A 13006-nucleotide genomic window follows, 5' to 3' on the forward strand; every position below is an offset into this window, starting at 1 on the left:
CAGGCATTAAACTACAGACAGCTTCCAAAAGGCTTACATTTCTGAAATCATACTGGTTCAGAATGGGTTGCACAGGAAAACTTAGAATCAGTCATTTATCCATCCATTTCTCAGTATTCCTCGGTCCCTGCTCCTCGTGCCGCGTGGGGCTGGGCACTGGCGCTGGTGGGGAGCTGACTTCCTGTTGCTGGGATACAGTTAAACTAAGAGAAAGCCTTGGGGATGTGGACCAGGCGATGCACGTTAGGTGGGGCTGGGATCTAGGGAAACTACACTGCAGCTGAAGTCTGCACGGAAAGCAGGGGGTAGCCAGGTGCAGACTGGGGAGACGCATGTTCCAGACCAGAGGCCCTGAGGCGGGTAAAACTTGTTCATGGATGGAACCTAAAGAAGCCGGAGCACATGTGGGGAGCCGTGGGGAAAGGAAGAAGACCTGGATGGGCCTGATGAGATTGACAGGATCCCGACGTGCAGGGTTTTGTTGGTCGCATTAGAAGATTGGATTTTATTTTATAGGCCATGGGGCCATTGAAGGGTTTTGAGCAAGGAAGTGGCTATGTGATTGTGTTGTGACAGAAGTGTGTCCAGGTGCTGTAAGCCTGTGCAAAGCTGCGCTTAACTTACTGTAGGGAGTGAGGAAGGCAGGGAAACGTTTCCCTGCTTTGAGGTTGATGTGGAGGAAGCCCTTGGTCTCCATCTCCTGTCAAAGCAAATTTGGGCAGCCCCAGTGTGGCGTTTTGTGGGAGTGAGAGGAGCAAACAGTCCCATGTAAGCAGGGATTGTGTCCCCTGGGGAGCAGGCCATGTCAACGCAGGGAGAGGAAGCAAGGAGGTAGCTCAAAAGGGAAGGTGCCCACCTAGCTAGACGTTTATGAGTTGCAGGTTTTATTTGAAAGGAGAGACACAGGGCGGTTGGTATCTGGGGTCTGTCAGGCTTTTAGCTGCATATTTTATGCATAAACTAGTGACAGCATCCCTTTTTTCTTTGGATTTCACTTAAACAAAAGATCTCATTACAATTAAAAATTGTTCAAGGGTATGTGTTTCTGCGTGTGTAGTAGTGATGGGGCAAGGTCGGGAGAACACCCTCCTCACTTCATGGTTTGGATTTTTTTTTTCCCCCCAACATATGAGTTTGGAATTCCATGTTTCTCTAACTTTAAATGACCAGCTTAAGAAAAGTAAATTTTTTTTCCCTGAGACTCTGTTTAAAGGAGCACCTAAGCTCATTTACATATTGATCAATCAGCAAGCTTTAGCTGAGAAGCTGCTATGTGCCAGTCTCACTGTGTTGGGTCCTGAGTCTGCAAGAAGTCCTGCCCTTGAGGGGCCCTGGTTTATTTGCAGAGAAGAGAGAACCAACAATATAATGCACTCATTCATTTGTTCTACTCTTCACAAATATTTGTTGTGCGCCCATGTGCCAGGCACTGGGTGTTAGGGATACAGCAGAGAAGAGACAAAGTGAGGCTTACATTCCATCAGGGGTGGTCAATCACAATAACTAAGAAAACTTATAAATAAGTAACCTTAGATAGTGATTTTTGCCTGGATGGAAATAAAATAGTAATCCCATAGAGAGAGGGAAAGAGAATTGGGGAGTTAGTTGACTTTAGATAAGATTGCTCTGCATGGGTGATATCTGAGCTGAAATCTAAATAAAGGAGCCAGCCATGCAAGGGTAATGCTATTATTACAGATGATTGCTCACACTTACCAAACACTTGTCATGTGCCAGGCACTTTTCTAAATACTTTATATTCACTAACTTATTTAATCCTTATGACAATCAGGAATATAAGTACTATGAGCCACGTTTTACAGAATATGAAAGGGAGGCACAGTGAGGTTGGTTGAATACTTGGCCAAGGTTGCAGGGCCAGGGTCCTCTCCTCCCTCCAAAACACCTAGGTGGTTTTGTGCCAGAGTTCACATTCTTGGAACATTTGGTAACAAAGGCTCTTTAGGATCAAAGAAGTTCAAGGGGCACAAGGAAGTTTAGTATAGCTGAAGGTACCAGAGCAGTTCAGAGAGGGTTGGCAAGGGCCAGATCATGTGGGACCTTTCAGGCCAGGTAAGGAGGAAGGGTTTTATTCCAGTTGACAGTAGGCAGTATGGTAGGCTAAATAACAACACCCGCTCCATCCCCCCCCCCTCCCCCAAAGGCCAATCCTAATTCTTGGAACCTATGAATGTGTTATCTTACATGGGAAAAGAGACTTTGCAGATGAGCTTAAGTGAAGGATTTTGAGATGAGGAGATTTTCCTGGATTATCTGGGTGACCTAACATTATCACAAGGGTATTATGAGAGAGAAGTAGGGAGGCCAGACAGAGATGATGTAAAGATGGAAGCAGAGAGAGATTTGAAAATGCCATGCTGATGACTTTGAAGATGGAAAAAGGAACCATGAGCCAAGTAATGCAGCTCTAGAAGTTGGGAAAGGTAAGGAAATGGATTATCTCCCTGGAACCTCCAGTGGGAATGTGGCCCTGCCAACGCCTGATTTTTGCCCAATAAACCCTTTTTTGGCTCCTTCCCTACAGAACTGTAAAATAATACACCTGTATCGGGTTAAGTCACTCAGTCTGTGATGATTTGTTGTAGCAATGATAGGAAACTAATACAGGCAGCTATTTGAGGAAATAAGGGACCGAGGTGGTTGATGCAATGCGATTTAAGTCCGAAAAAGAGTGCCCTAATTCTCTGACTGCCGTATGGAAGAGAGAGGAGAGCAGATCAAAGAAGGAAAGACCATACATGGAAGCAAGTTGGCAGTTGGCGGCTATTGCAGTAGTCATCTAGTCGCGAGGATTGGAAGTTGGAAGTGGTGGTGGAGGGGAGCTCAGGGGTGACTGATGGAAGGATATGGTCCAGTGTATCCTGGCACTTAGAGAGGAGTCGTCAGAGGAGGACATGATGAAGAAGCCTCAAGGTGGCCAGGGAGTAAAGAGGAAAATTAGAAGAGTGAGGTGCCAAGAGGACAGAGCTTCAAAAAGGAGGGTGAAGATAACTGTTGTGGAGGTTGCTGAGAGGTTGATTATGATGAGGATGGAGAACTGGACATGGGGTTTGGCTTGATGTAGGATGTAAGAAGTGTGAGAATGAGTAATTCTCACCAGGGTACTTAAAAATACCGGGTTGAGGTTTGTTTCCTGGTACTTGCCCATGCAAAAAGAAAAAAAAAAATACTGGGTCGATTGTTCTCTCTAGATAGTCTGTTTTGTTCAACAAAGTGCAGAGGCTGACACAGAGAACATGCACTGCAGATATGTGTTTGAATGGGGGAATGAATGAATTTTGAGGTTGAGAGGGACAGTCACCCTCAGCTTGGGTGCCAGAGCTTTGTGGACTTAGAGGAGTTGGATTGGGCCTTGACAGATGGGCATGCATTGGATAGACTTGACACGATGGCTGGACCTCCAGGTGGGAGAAAACTGAGGTTCCACATCATAGAGCCCCTCACCTGTGCCCAGCACTGCTCCAGGCATCCCTCCCTACCCCTGCCCTGCACTCAGAGCCCACATGTTCACCAGGAAGGGGATGCACGCGTGAACTAACAACCACTCTCAGGATGGGTAGTTCAGGGAGCTGAAGAAATATCTATTATCTAAATGAGATCATCTCCAAATTGAAGAGACTCCTTGGGAAGCTGTCAGGCACCCTTTGAAGTGAATTATCATGAAGACCTATTTAATATACTGAAGGAGTAATTTACAGAAAATTGACTCACTGTTGCTACCCCAGGACATGCAAGAGCCAAATTATTTGCAACAATGATCAAAGACCAATTTTCCCCCAAATCGACATTTTCATTTCTTTTTTAAAAAGCTCCAGTGAGAGGGGTTTATAATTTTAGCCCTTGGTTGTGACTCTTTTTTTGTGAAGGTTCTGATGGGAAATTGGTGGTGAAAGATCCAGCAGCCTGAGAGCAATTGGTTTTGAGCTCAAGAAGGAAGCAGTGTTTCCAAAGATTCATTTTTCAGGTGACATAAATATTTAATAGGGTTGGAATAAAATCCCCCCAAAGTAAGTCAGTTTTCAAACTGGGCCCCCTTCGTGGAGAGATGTACGCACTCGGTGGTGCTCCTTTGAAAGCCTGGGGTTTCAGGTGAGCTGTTCCCTCACCAGAAAGCCTCATCGTTCCTCCTCAACACAAGGTTGAAAGAACACTAAAATTGTACTGTTTCCCCAGAACTTGAAAGCACAGATACCCTTTGGCCAACAAAGATAGATAAATAGTGAGGGGGCCCATCCCAGCAGTGACTCTGGAACAAATTAGCTAACAAGGCATGTGACTAGATTAATGCACGTGATCTAGGAGCCCATGAGGTTCTTTTTAGGAAGGCAGCAATAAAGGTACTGAGAAGAAAGCATTGCATTGAGTTCCAAGTTATCCCAATCAGAAATATTCCAGACACTTGCAGTCATAGAGAGAAGAATATGCTGCAACAGGTTATGGGAATGCAAGTGTGGGTCCCAACAGGCTCAGTGACAGGCTTGGGGTGGTGGCTGAGTGAGAAGTGAGGGTGTCTTATTCATCACTCTTAGTTCCTTCTGGTTTTCCTGGGGGCTGATTTTACCTTATGACTTCTCTGTTGTGCAAAGGGTTTTCTTTTCCCCCTTTTTCCCATTGCAAGGTGAGAGGATGCTGCACTATTTACATGGCATACATGGTGACCAGGCCTGCCCTAATCTAATGGGCCAGTCATTTCGGGAAGGACCTCCTCTAGCCTCTCTCTCTTTCTCCTTTGGTTCATTTGGAGAGAAAGAAATCCCACATTGAAGCATGCCAAGCCCCACTACACTTCCCGGGGTGCAGGCTTCTGTAAAGCCGGGTCCCCACCCCAGCGTTAAGTCATGACCCTCAACTCTGACCACTGGGACCCCAATAAAACAGACTCTCACCTGCCCCTCATTCCCTACTTATCATTCATTCCTTAACACTCATCTGCTATAACTCTTCCCTGCATGTCTCTGAATGCCAAATCTGTGCAGTTTATGGGGTAAAATATCGCTGAGGCCTCAACTCATTTCTCATTGAGCTTCTGACAGTTTACTAATTAATATGATTTTGGTATTGCAGCCAGCGTTGAAGTTGGACCAATTTCCCAGGGGTAGAAAGTCAGACATTAATCCACTAAACCAACTAAATTACTTGTGTGTGAGAGAGAAGACAGTTTCATCAGGAGCATCTCCCGTGGTTTGACGTCTCACTTTGGGAGCTCTGGACTTTACAGTGCACTCTTTAGTGTGCTGGCACGGGAGGCCGGATTCCTTATTGAGACATTATGTGATTAAGACGTCCCAAGCTAAAAACATGCTTAGAGCTGTTTGCATGTCACAGTTGAGAGGGAGGTAATTCTGTCTTGAATTTGGCTAAAGAAATAGCCAGTGCTGTTTTCCATCAGGCTGAATACAAGCTTATCCAGAATGTTGCTTTTTGTTTCTCTATGCCACAGCTGTCTTTTTTGCCCACAGAGCCATGGGAGCTTACCTTTGAGACATTAGCTGTTCACCCTAGTAATTGCTCCATCCTCTAATTTAATGAAAACCCATTAAACCGAAACAATAATTAAAATGAGACATCATCTCTGTAGGAGGTTTGCATATTAAAATCACTGTGCATTTCAATGCAGGCAGATGTTTATTCTTGAAAAAAAAACAGCATTTGAAGCAACATGTAAAAGAAGATTTATAATGAATAATCATATATTAGAGAACTTGGTGGTTGGACATGATGCCCTATTGTTTACTATTGAATCAGAGAAAATGCAACAAAGTCAAGGCTAATGCAGCATTTAAAGTATCTCCATCATACCTGAGAATGACGGCATAGGAATGGCAACTAAGTATGATTAAGTGAGCCCTCTGCTCCAGACTTTTTAAGCAGGCTAGAGTTTGTACTTTCAGTAGAACGGGAGCAGTTTAGGGTCTTGGAAGAGGAGTCCCTCTCAAGTAGGGAGACCTGGCATTCACAGAGAGTGGAGAAGTTTAATGATTCTTCCTTGTCTGGAGATTGGGGAAGCTTAAGAAATAGAAGGAGTTGCAAAGTTGGAGTCAGAAGACACAGCGGCTGCTGTTTATCAGAAGTAGGATTTTAAGCAAGTCACCTCCCTCCAGATTCTAGCCAGTTTCCTCATCTTTAAAGTAAGGCCATTAATCCTTACCCAGTGGGCTCTTATGAACATAAAGTGTGATCACATGGCAAATGCTAAAGCTCAGGATTTACTGTGTAGATTTCTGGGCCTTTGCGGAGCTCCTCAGAATGTTCCAAGGAGAGGCAGAGAGAAGGGAAATATTTGGGTACCAGTTGTGTTCTAGGCAATTTCTATGTACATTTCTAATTGCTCCTCATAGCAGCCGTGAATGTGGTGGCATCACCACCAAGTTAAAGATGAGACAACTGAGGGAGGAAGAAGGGAAGCTGAGTTATCTGAGGTCTCACACCTGGTACTTGGCAGAGCTGGGATTCATCCACTGGTTTGTCTGAGACAGATGGGTGGTGCTGGGAGGCAGTGGTGCGTTGTGGTTGGGCTTTGATGGACTTGGGTTTGAATTGTAGCTGCGTTACTTGGTAGAAAGCTCCTTGACTCCTCGTACTTCACCTCTAAAATGGAAATCGCCATATTGGCATCGTTAGGTTGCTGTGAGTATTAAATTTGGTAGTATATGTAAAGTAACTCTACATGTAGCGAATGGTAAAAACTGGAGAATACTTAGATGCTGGCTGGCTGGACCTGGGTGAGAATCACTGGGAGTCCCATAGACTATGCCCATTTCTCCTCTTCCTCCTTCTTCACAGAACACCATTAAAACTGGCCACTAACTTTGCCACCAGCCATGGCTGGAAACTCCTGCTCAGTTGCCCATTGTTCCCCCACCTTGGCCCCCAGCCATAAGCTTGGGCTTTACTTCAGCCCCAGCTGCAGCGCCACGGCTCCCATGGCCTGGAACCCCAGCCATCCCCAGGGTTCCATCCCCTGGAACCTCAACCACTGCTCCAGCAGTGTTCCCAATGAATTAACAATTGTCAAATGCTTTGTATGTGGCAGGCGCTGTTTTAAGAGCTTAATGTGTACTAAGGACTTAATCTTTATACTAGCCCTATGGGATGGATGCAGTCTTATTCTCATTTTACAGATGAGGAAACTGAGGCACAGATTAACTTGAACAAGTACACACAGCTAGAAAGAGTTGAAGCTGGAATCTGAACCAAACAGTCAGGGTCCAAAACCTAAGCTCTTAACCTACCCTAGGCTGTTCCTTATTTGAGAAAACAAGTCCCTGGTGAGGTGCTCTCTGGTCCTGTTCCAGGATATCTCCTGAGCATGCCCAGTTCTCTTATGTCTCTGAACTGAACAACTGAACCATTCCCATTCGCTTGTGTTTGTGTCTTCATTAGTAGAATTTAGTAGATTGAGGATAGAAGATGTATCTTAGTCAATTTTGTATCTTTTGTCCCTGGATCAGAGGAGTGCTTAAAAAAAGTTTTTAAAGTGAACAGTGAATGAGCAAGTGAATGAATGAGTGCATGGGTGGTTCCCAGAAAGCAGGGATAAGAACTGGCCTTGTGTCCTTCTATAAGAACCTGGAGAGCATCCCTTGCCGGTAACAACGTCCGCACTTGCAGGCACCAGCCTTTTCTGCGTGCAATTTCAAATATTGTGTGGTGGCCACACCCTCTCAGACTCTTGACAGACTGTGTATTAAAGTGACCCCTGAGGAAGCTTGACTGCCAATTACTGCCAGCCACACCTCAATTCCATCGTTCTCAGCTGTCGTGTGCGCGGTCATAGGGTCTGGTCAAAGGGAGCTGGAATTTGTTTTTGTTGAAACGCCCCAGCAGACTGTTCTGGGAGCTGTCTGGTCCCCTGCACTGAGGAGGAGGTAGTCCGTGGGAGGGCAAACCTGGGTGAGGTGGGCTGGAGGGCGTCTCCTGTTCTTGCTGATTTACAGATTTACTCCATGTGACCCAAAGACAAGATGATTGGTGTTTTATTTCTTTTCTTCTGTAGGATGTCCTTCCTGCCTCTCCCCTGTTTATATGATGCACTCTTATTTTAGCAAAAAATTAATTGTTTTTTCCTTGCAATAATTCTAAGAGACAATTTGGAAAATCAGAAATGCAGAAGAAAAAAGAAGCATTTTACTCAGGTTAGCTCCAAGTGGCAAACATTTTGATTGAAGTCCATTTCTGATATGTGTCACTAAAAACATTTCTTTTATACTTGACATTATACAGTATATACCATTTGGTCCCTGTTTATTATGGCCTAGGTATCTCCTATGTTATTTTAATGCTTTTGGAATCATTATGTTATCATGTCCAATTTTCTGTTGTGCACATATACCATAATTTACTTAACCATTCCTTGCAGTTGGATGTTTTTTTTTTTTTCCTATACAGTGCAGTCTTAATCATATTAAAAAATCTTTTTCACTATTCTTCTGTTTGGTCTCTCGTTGTGTGATTCGGTTCGAGGCGGCATCCATCCTTTACCTCTCTCTTTATTCCCAGGCTTCCACCTGAGATGGGGGTGCAGGCATGGGGAAGAGGGGGGATTTGATTGTTGGCGGCACACAGAGGTGGTGTGGGGAGGCAGCCTAAAGAGAAAGAGTAGTTACAATTTGCTGATTTCTTAGTGACAGAGAGGATGCATTGATTTTCCTTACTGCTATTTCCTAACATTTCTAAGAAAAGAAAAGCTCTGCTACCTTATAATGTCTAATTAGTAAAATTATGGGACCACTGGAATCTCTTTTGATTGGGACTCACAGTAATTACAAAAAAATTATTTTTTAGTACTGCGTGTCACAGGATTCCTTAGGCTTAGTCCCCTGATGGGATACCCAGCTGGGTTTATTATTCCTTAGGTGGTTCATTATTTTAACATATTCTTAACAAGTAGGGGTTGTATTTGAGTATCTCTGGTAAACCTTTCTTATATTGTGCTCCAGACTTCAGAGTCAAGATATAATTTATTCATTCAACAAATACCTTTTGAGGGCCTACCACATGCCAGCCAGGCACTGTGTTAGGTGCTGGGGATATATCAGTAAACAGTTCCTTATAGAATTTACAATCTAGTGGGCAAGATGGTCATTAATACAGTGATTATACAGAAAACCCTGATGACCACCAGCTGGGATAAGTGCAATGAAAGAAGAAATACAGGAAATGTAAACCGGCCTGGGGGAGGTCAGAGGAATCTGGGCTGACAGGGTACCCTAAGGATAAGAGAAGAAGGAAAGAAGAGAAGAGGTTGCTGCAGATGAAAGTGCACTGAGGTAGGGAGGACAAGACCCTGGGAAGAAAGAAAAGGGTCTGTGGCTGGAGTGCAGGAGGACGAGGGCGGAGGGGAAAGAAGAGGACGAAGTAAGCAGGGGTACCAGGTGAGTGCTGCGAGTGTCATGATCAGCTCTGCTGGGGCAAGAGGTAAGAGTCAACTCTGCTTCTATTCACTTGCTCTGTGACCCCAGGTAAGCCAGAAAACTTCTCTGTGCTTCAGTTTCTTTACTTAAAATGGGGATGTTGATATTTTCCTCACCGGGGATGTACAGGTAGATTGTTCACTTATTTATTCAGCGAATATTTACTGAGTGAATACAAGGCACTGGGTATAGGCTGGCGATTTGTCCCTTTTCCACGTGCAGCAAGCACTGAGATCACACACTGGCAAACGGCAGCTCTAGCACAGTTCAGAGTGTAGCTTGTGGAACTAGCCTGCTTGAGTTGTAATCAAGTACTAGGAATTCTGAGCTGAGTGAATGGGTTACATTTTGTAAGCCATAGTTTTCTCATCTGTAAATAATAGTAATGCTTATTCCTGTAAGTGGGACGTTATTGTAGCCTTGTACTTGGCACCGCAGTCAGTTGTAGCATGTGTTTGCTTTTTATCCTTTTGGCTTCAGGAGTTAGCGGAGGTTTCATGGAATGGCATTGTGAACTTGCTAGTAGATAGAAATCCCTTACACGTTAAGTGGGAGTGTCCCGGTGTCCCAACTGCTTTCTGCCAGTGATTTCTGTTTCTTTGAAAGCTGCTTGGATCAATAACACCCAACGTCCCCAAAGAAGGACCTGACAGTCCTCCCTCCCCTCAACGTGAATTGCCCTGTGGATGTTTGGCACTTCTGGATTGGCACGTTCCTTCTGCACTCAGAAATGAAAAGCCCACTGCCATTTCCGGACCACAAGTGTTGCTTTGCCTTTTGGGGCTAACCTTCGTGTGAGTTAAAGTGGGATTCGGCAAGAAGCACGTGCTGTGTCTGTCTGGCTCAGGCCCCTGCCATGTTTGGAGGCTCTCAGTGTAAATGTACTGTAATTAACCAAAGCTTCGCCAGCTTCCTCCATCAGTCGAGGCTGAGGCAGGTAGCCCTGGTGTGTTTGGTTTCCTGTCCTGGCTGCTGCTGCTTCTACCTTGATTCACCACTTCTTAGCGGGAGCAGCAGTGGGAGTCTTGGTCATCGCGCTGCTTTCTTCTCAGCTGGTGCTCCTTGGCCCGTCAGGGGCCTCAGAATTCCCTCCAGTGTTAGCTTGAGTAGATGGTTCCCTGCTGGACTTGAAGTGAGAGAGATGCTCGCAAAGAAAAGGAAGAATGCCAGGATAATGCAACACACGTGGGTGTGCACATACTCACAGCGATCTTGTAATGAATGCCTTCTTCTCCCTCCCTCTCCTGCCTGGCAAACGCTTACTCATCTTTTTAGACTCAGTGATACTTTCTCTGTGAAGTCATTTCCAACCTCCTCGGGCCCCCTTCTCCTTTGTGCACTGTCTTATCGTATGCACGTTGTCACCAAGAAAACTATCTTGCTTAGATATCTGTCTTTATGTGTCTGCCCTTGAAGGCAGAAACTATTTTTACTTTTCTTTCCCCAGCGCCCAGCATGGTGCTGGGCACAAAGGGAGCACCCGTATGTGTTTGTTGACAATGAAATTCACCACCATCCTCGCCCTATAAATCAGGGAAAAGGGAAATGAAGTTGCTTCTGTACGAGGCAGAGAACTGTGTGAATGCCATCATTTAATTTCTTTCCTTCTCTGCTCTGCAGGTTCCTTCCTATACCCAACACGTTTTTTTTTTTTTTTCTGATGCTTAAACATCACATTAGCTCTTTAGTCTTTCTTTTAGAAATGACTGGATAGAGCCCTTCTATCCTAGGAAAAATAAATCACTTAACCCTTTCTTCTTAGTTAGCACTTCTTAACATGTAAAACCTGGGAGTACTATTTAGAACATCCTTTTTCCTTTCCTCCCTCCCTTCCTTTCTTTCTTTCTCTCCCCTTCCTCTTCCCTGTCCTCCCTCCTTCTCATCCCTGCTTTCTTACTTCTTTTTTTTAATGTAAAATATTCACCTTAAATGGTTGTATGTGAGAAATTACCTTGATGCAACAATAGCCTCCAAGTATGCTTCTAGAGGTCACAAATCAGAAGACCTTTCAGACCAAATTCAGATGCTCGAGTCGTGTGACATTAAATCAAGGGATAATCTCCAGGAAGAAGCAGGGGGAAGAGATGGCGTAGGTTAACACACTTAGGGTAACATGCAAGCAGGGTAGAAGGACCAGATCTAATTCCTGGATTATGTGTTATATTTATTATCTTTCTCTGTCTGTGTATGTCAGATTCCCTGGTTGAAGGTGTGATTATAAGGACCAGAGCTGAGGTTGAACAAAAGGGGGTTCAGCAAATGGGAGGTTTCTGGAGCAAACATGCTTGCTCTGTTGGGGAGACTTATGGGCAAGTATGCCTAACTGTACCCTTAGTTCACCAGTTAATTTGGTGGGTAGGATATTATCAAGATTTCTCAGGGAGGGAACACAATGGGGTCAGATTGTAATGGAGGTCAACAATGGGTGGTGGATTTAGGGATGACATAGTTGTCATTCTGAAGATGGCATGATGTGTACATTATGACTTGCTTCTCCCACCCCATTCTGTTTTTAAGTAACACTCTTATTTTTTTCCGTGTTCAACACATTTATGTACCATTTATTTGATCTGTGATTAAAACATTTCACAGGTTTCTAACGTGCTATCTATGTTTAACACTTCTTACAAGTTTTATCCATTCGACTTGTTTTTCATAGCAGAATTGAATATTCCCAAATAATACAGCAAACACACATTGTAGTTGTTGAATATGGAACTACATTATTCACTATAGATTATCATTACTTGATTTTCATTGATTGGTCTTTTAACTCTGGGAAAAAAGCAGGTTACTGCAAAGTAGATGACATTTCACTAGTTTCTATAATTGACCCCTTTATGTTTTATGCTGATTTGGAAAATCAGAATCAGGGCATTTTACAGCAGGAAAACACTCTCAATGCCCTCTTTTGCTATGTGACTAATAGTAGGGTTAAGAGATTAGTGGAGACAAAAATGTCGAACTCTGAAAGAACTTGAAGATCAAGTAGTTCAGCTTCCTCAGTTTTCAGATGTGATGTGTGAGGCTCAGAGAGGTAAAGCTTCTTATCTAAGGATACCAGCTAGTGATTGGCAAAAACCAGAGTAGTCCTTAGTCCCTTGAAATATGATCCAGTGTTCTTGCCTCTAAATTGTAAGAAGAAGCGGGATTACTTTCTCACATTCTTTTAGTTGCTGAATTATGGTAAACATTTACTTGCAAGGGCTTTTCTGAAAATGAGAATGCACAAAAAGTCTCAATGTATCAAAATAAATGTCTCTTACATTTCACTCTGGTGAGTGCTAATGGGGTCTCTTTACTTCAGTGTGCCAATCGTTTGTAAAGAGAAATGGAAAAAGCCAGCATAAAAAACATTCAGTTTTCTGGAAGGATTGGGTGAGCAGAAGTATGGTAGGGCTGAATCAGACTGTAAGGCGGGGCTTCCAGGAAAGAGAACAAACTGAACTGGCACTGCTCATCCTTTTCTTGTTTGATAGCCGCTAGCATTTGAGAAGTGCACATTTATCTCCTAGTTTTCTGAAAGTTATGGTACAGTTTTCCGACTAGCATTTGTGGCTGTTGGAAGTGGC

General features: G+C 44.0%; 2 protein-coding genes across 2 annotated transcripts in view; one reads left to right on the plus strand and one right to left on the minus strand.

Moving 5' to 3' along the window:
• NELL1 (neural EGFL like 1) overlaps window positions 1-13006 on the plus strand; it is an 884414-nt gene that overhangs the window by 86235 nt on the left and 785173 nt on the right. The window lies entirely within an intron of this gene.
• The window catches only part of LOC143644781 (uncharacterized), a 64058-nt gene continuing 56787 nt past the window's right edge, over window positions 5736-13006 (minus strand). Inside the window, exon 5 of the mRNA XM_077114227.1 lies at window positions 5736-6609. Within this exon, the coding sequence (XP_076970342.1) occupies window positions 6473-6609 (137 nt within the window). The 3' untranslated portion in view covers window positions 5736-6472. The remainder of the gene's footprint in view (window positions 6610-13006) is intronic.

Source organism: Tamandua tetradactyla, chromosome 8 (assembly GCF_023851605.1).
Source record: "Tamandua tetradactyla isolate mTamTet1 chromosome 8, mTamTet1.pri, whole genome shotgun sequence".
Classification (NCBI taxonomy): Eukaryota; Metazoa; Chordata; class Mammalia; order Pilosa; family Myrmecophagidae; genus Tamandua; species Tamandua tetradactyla.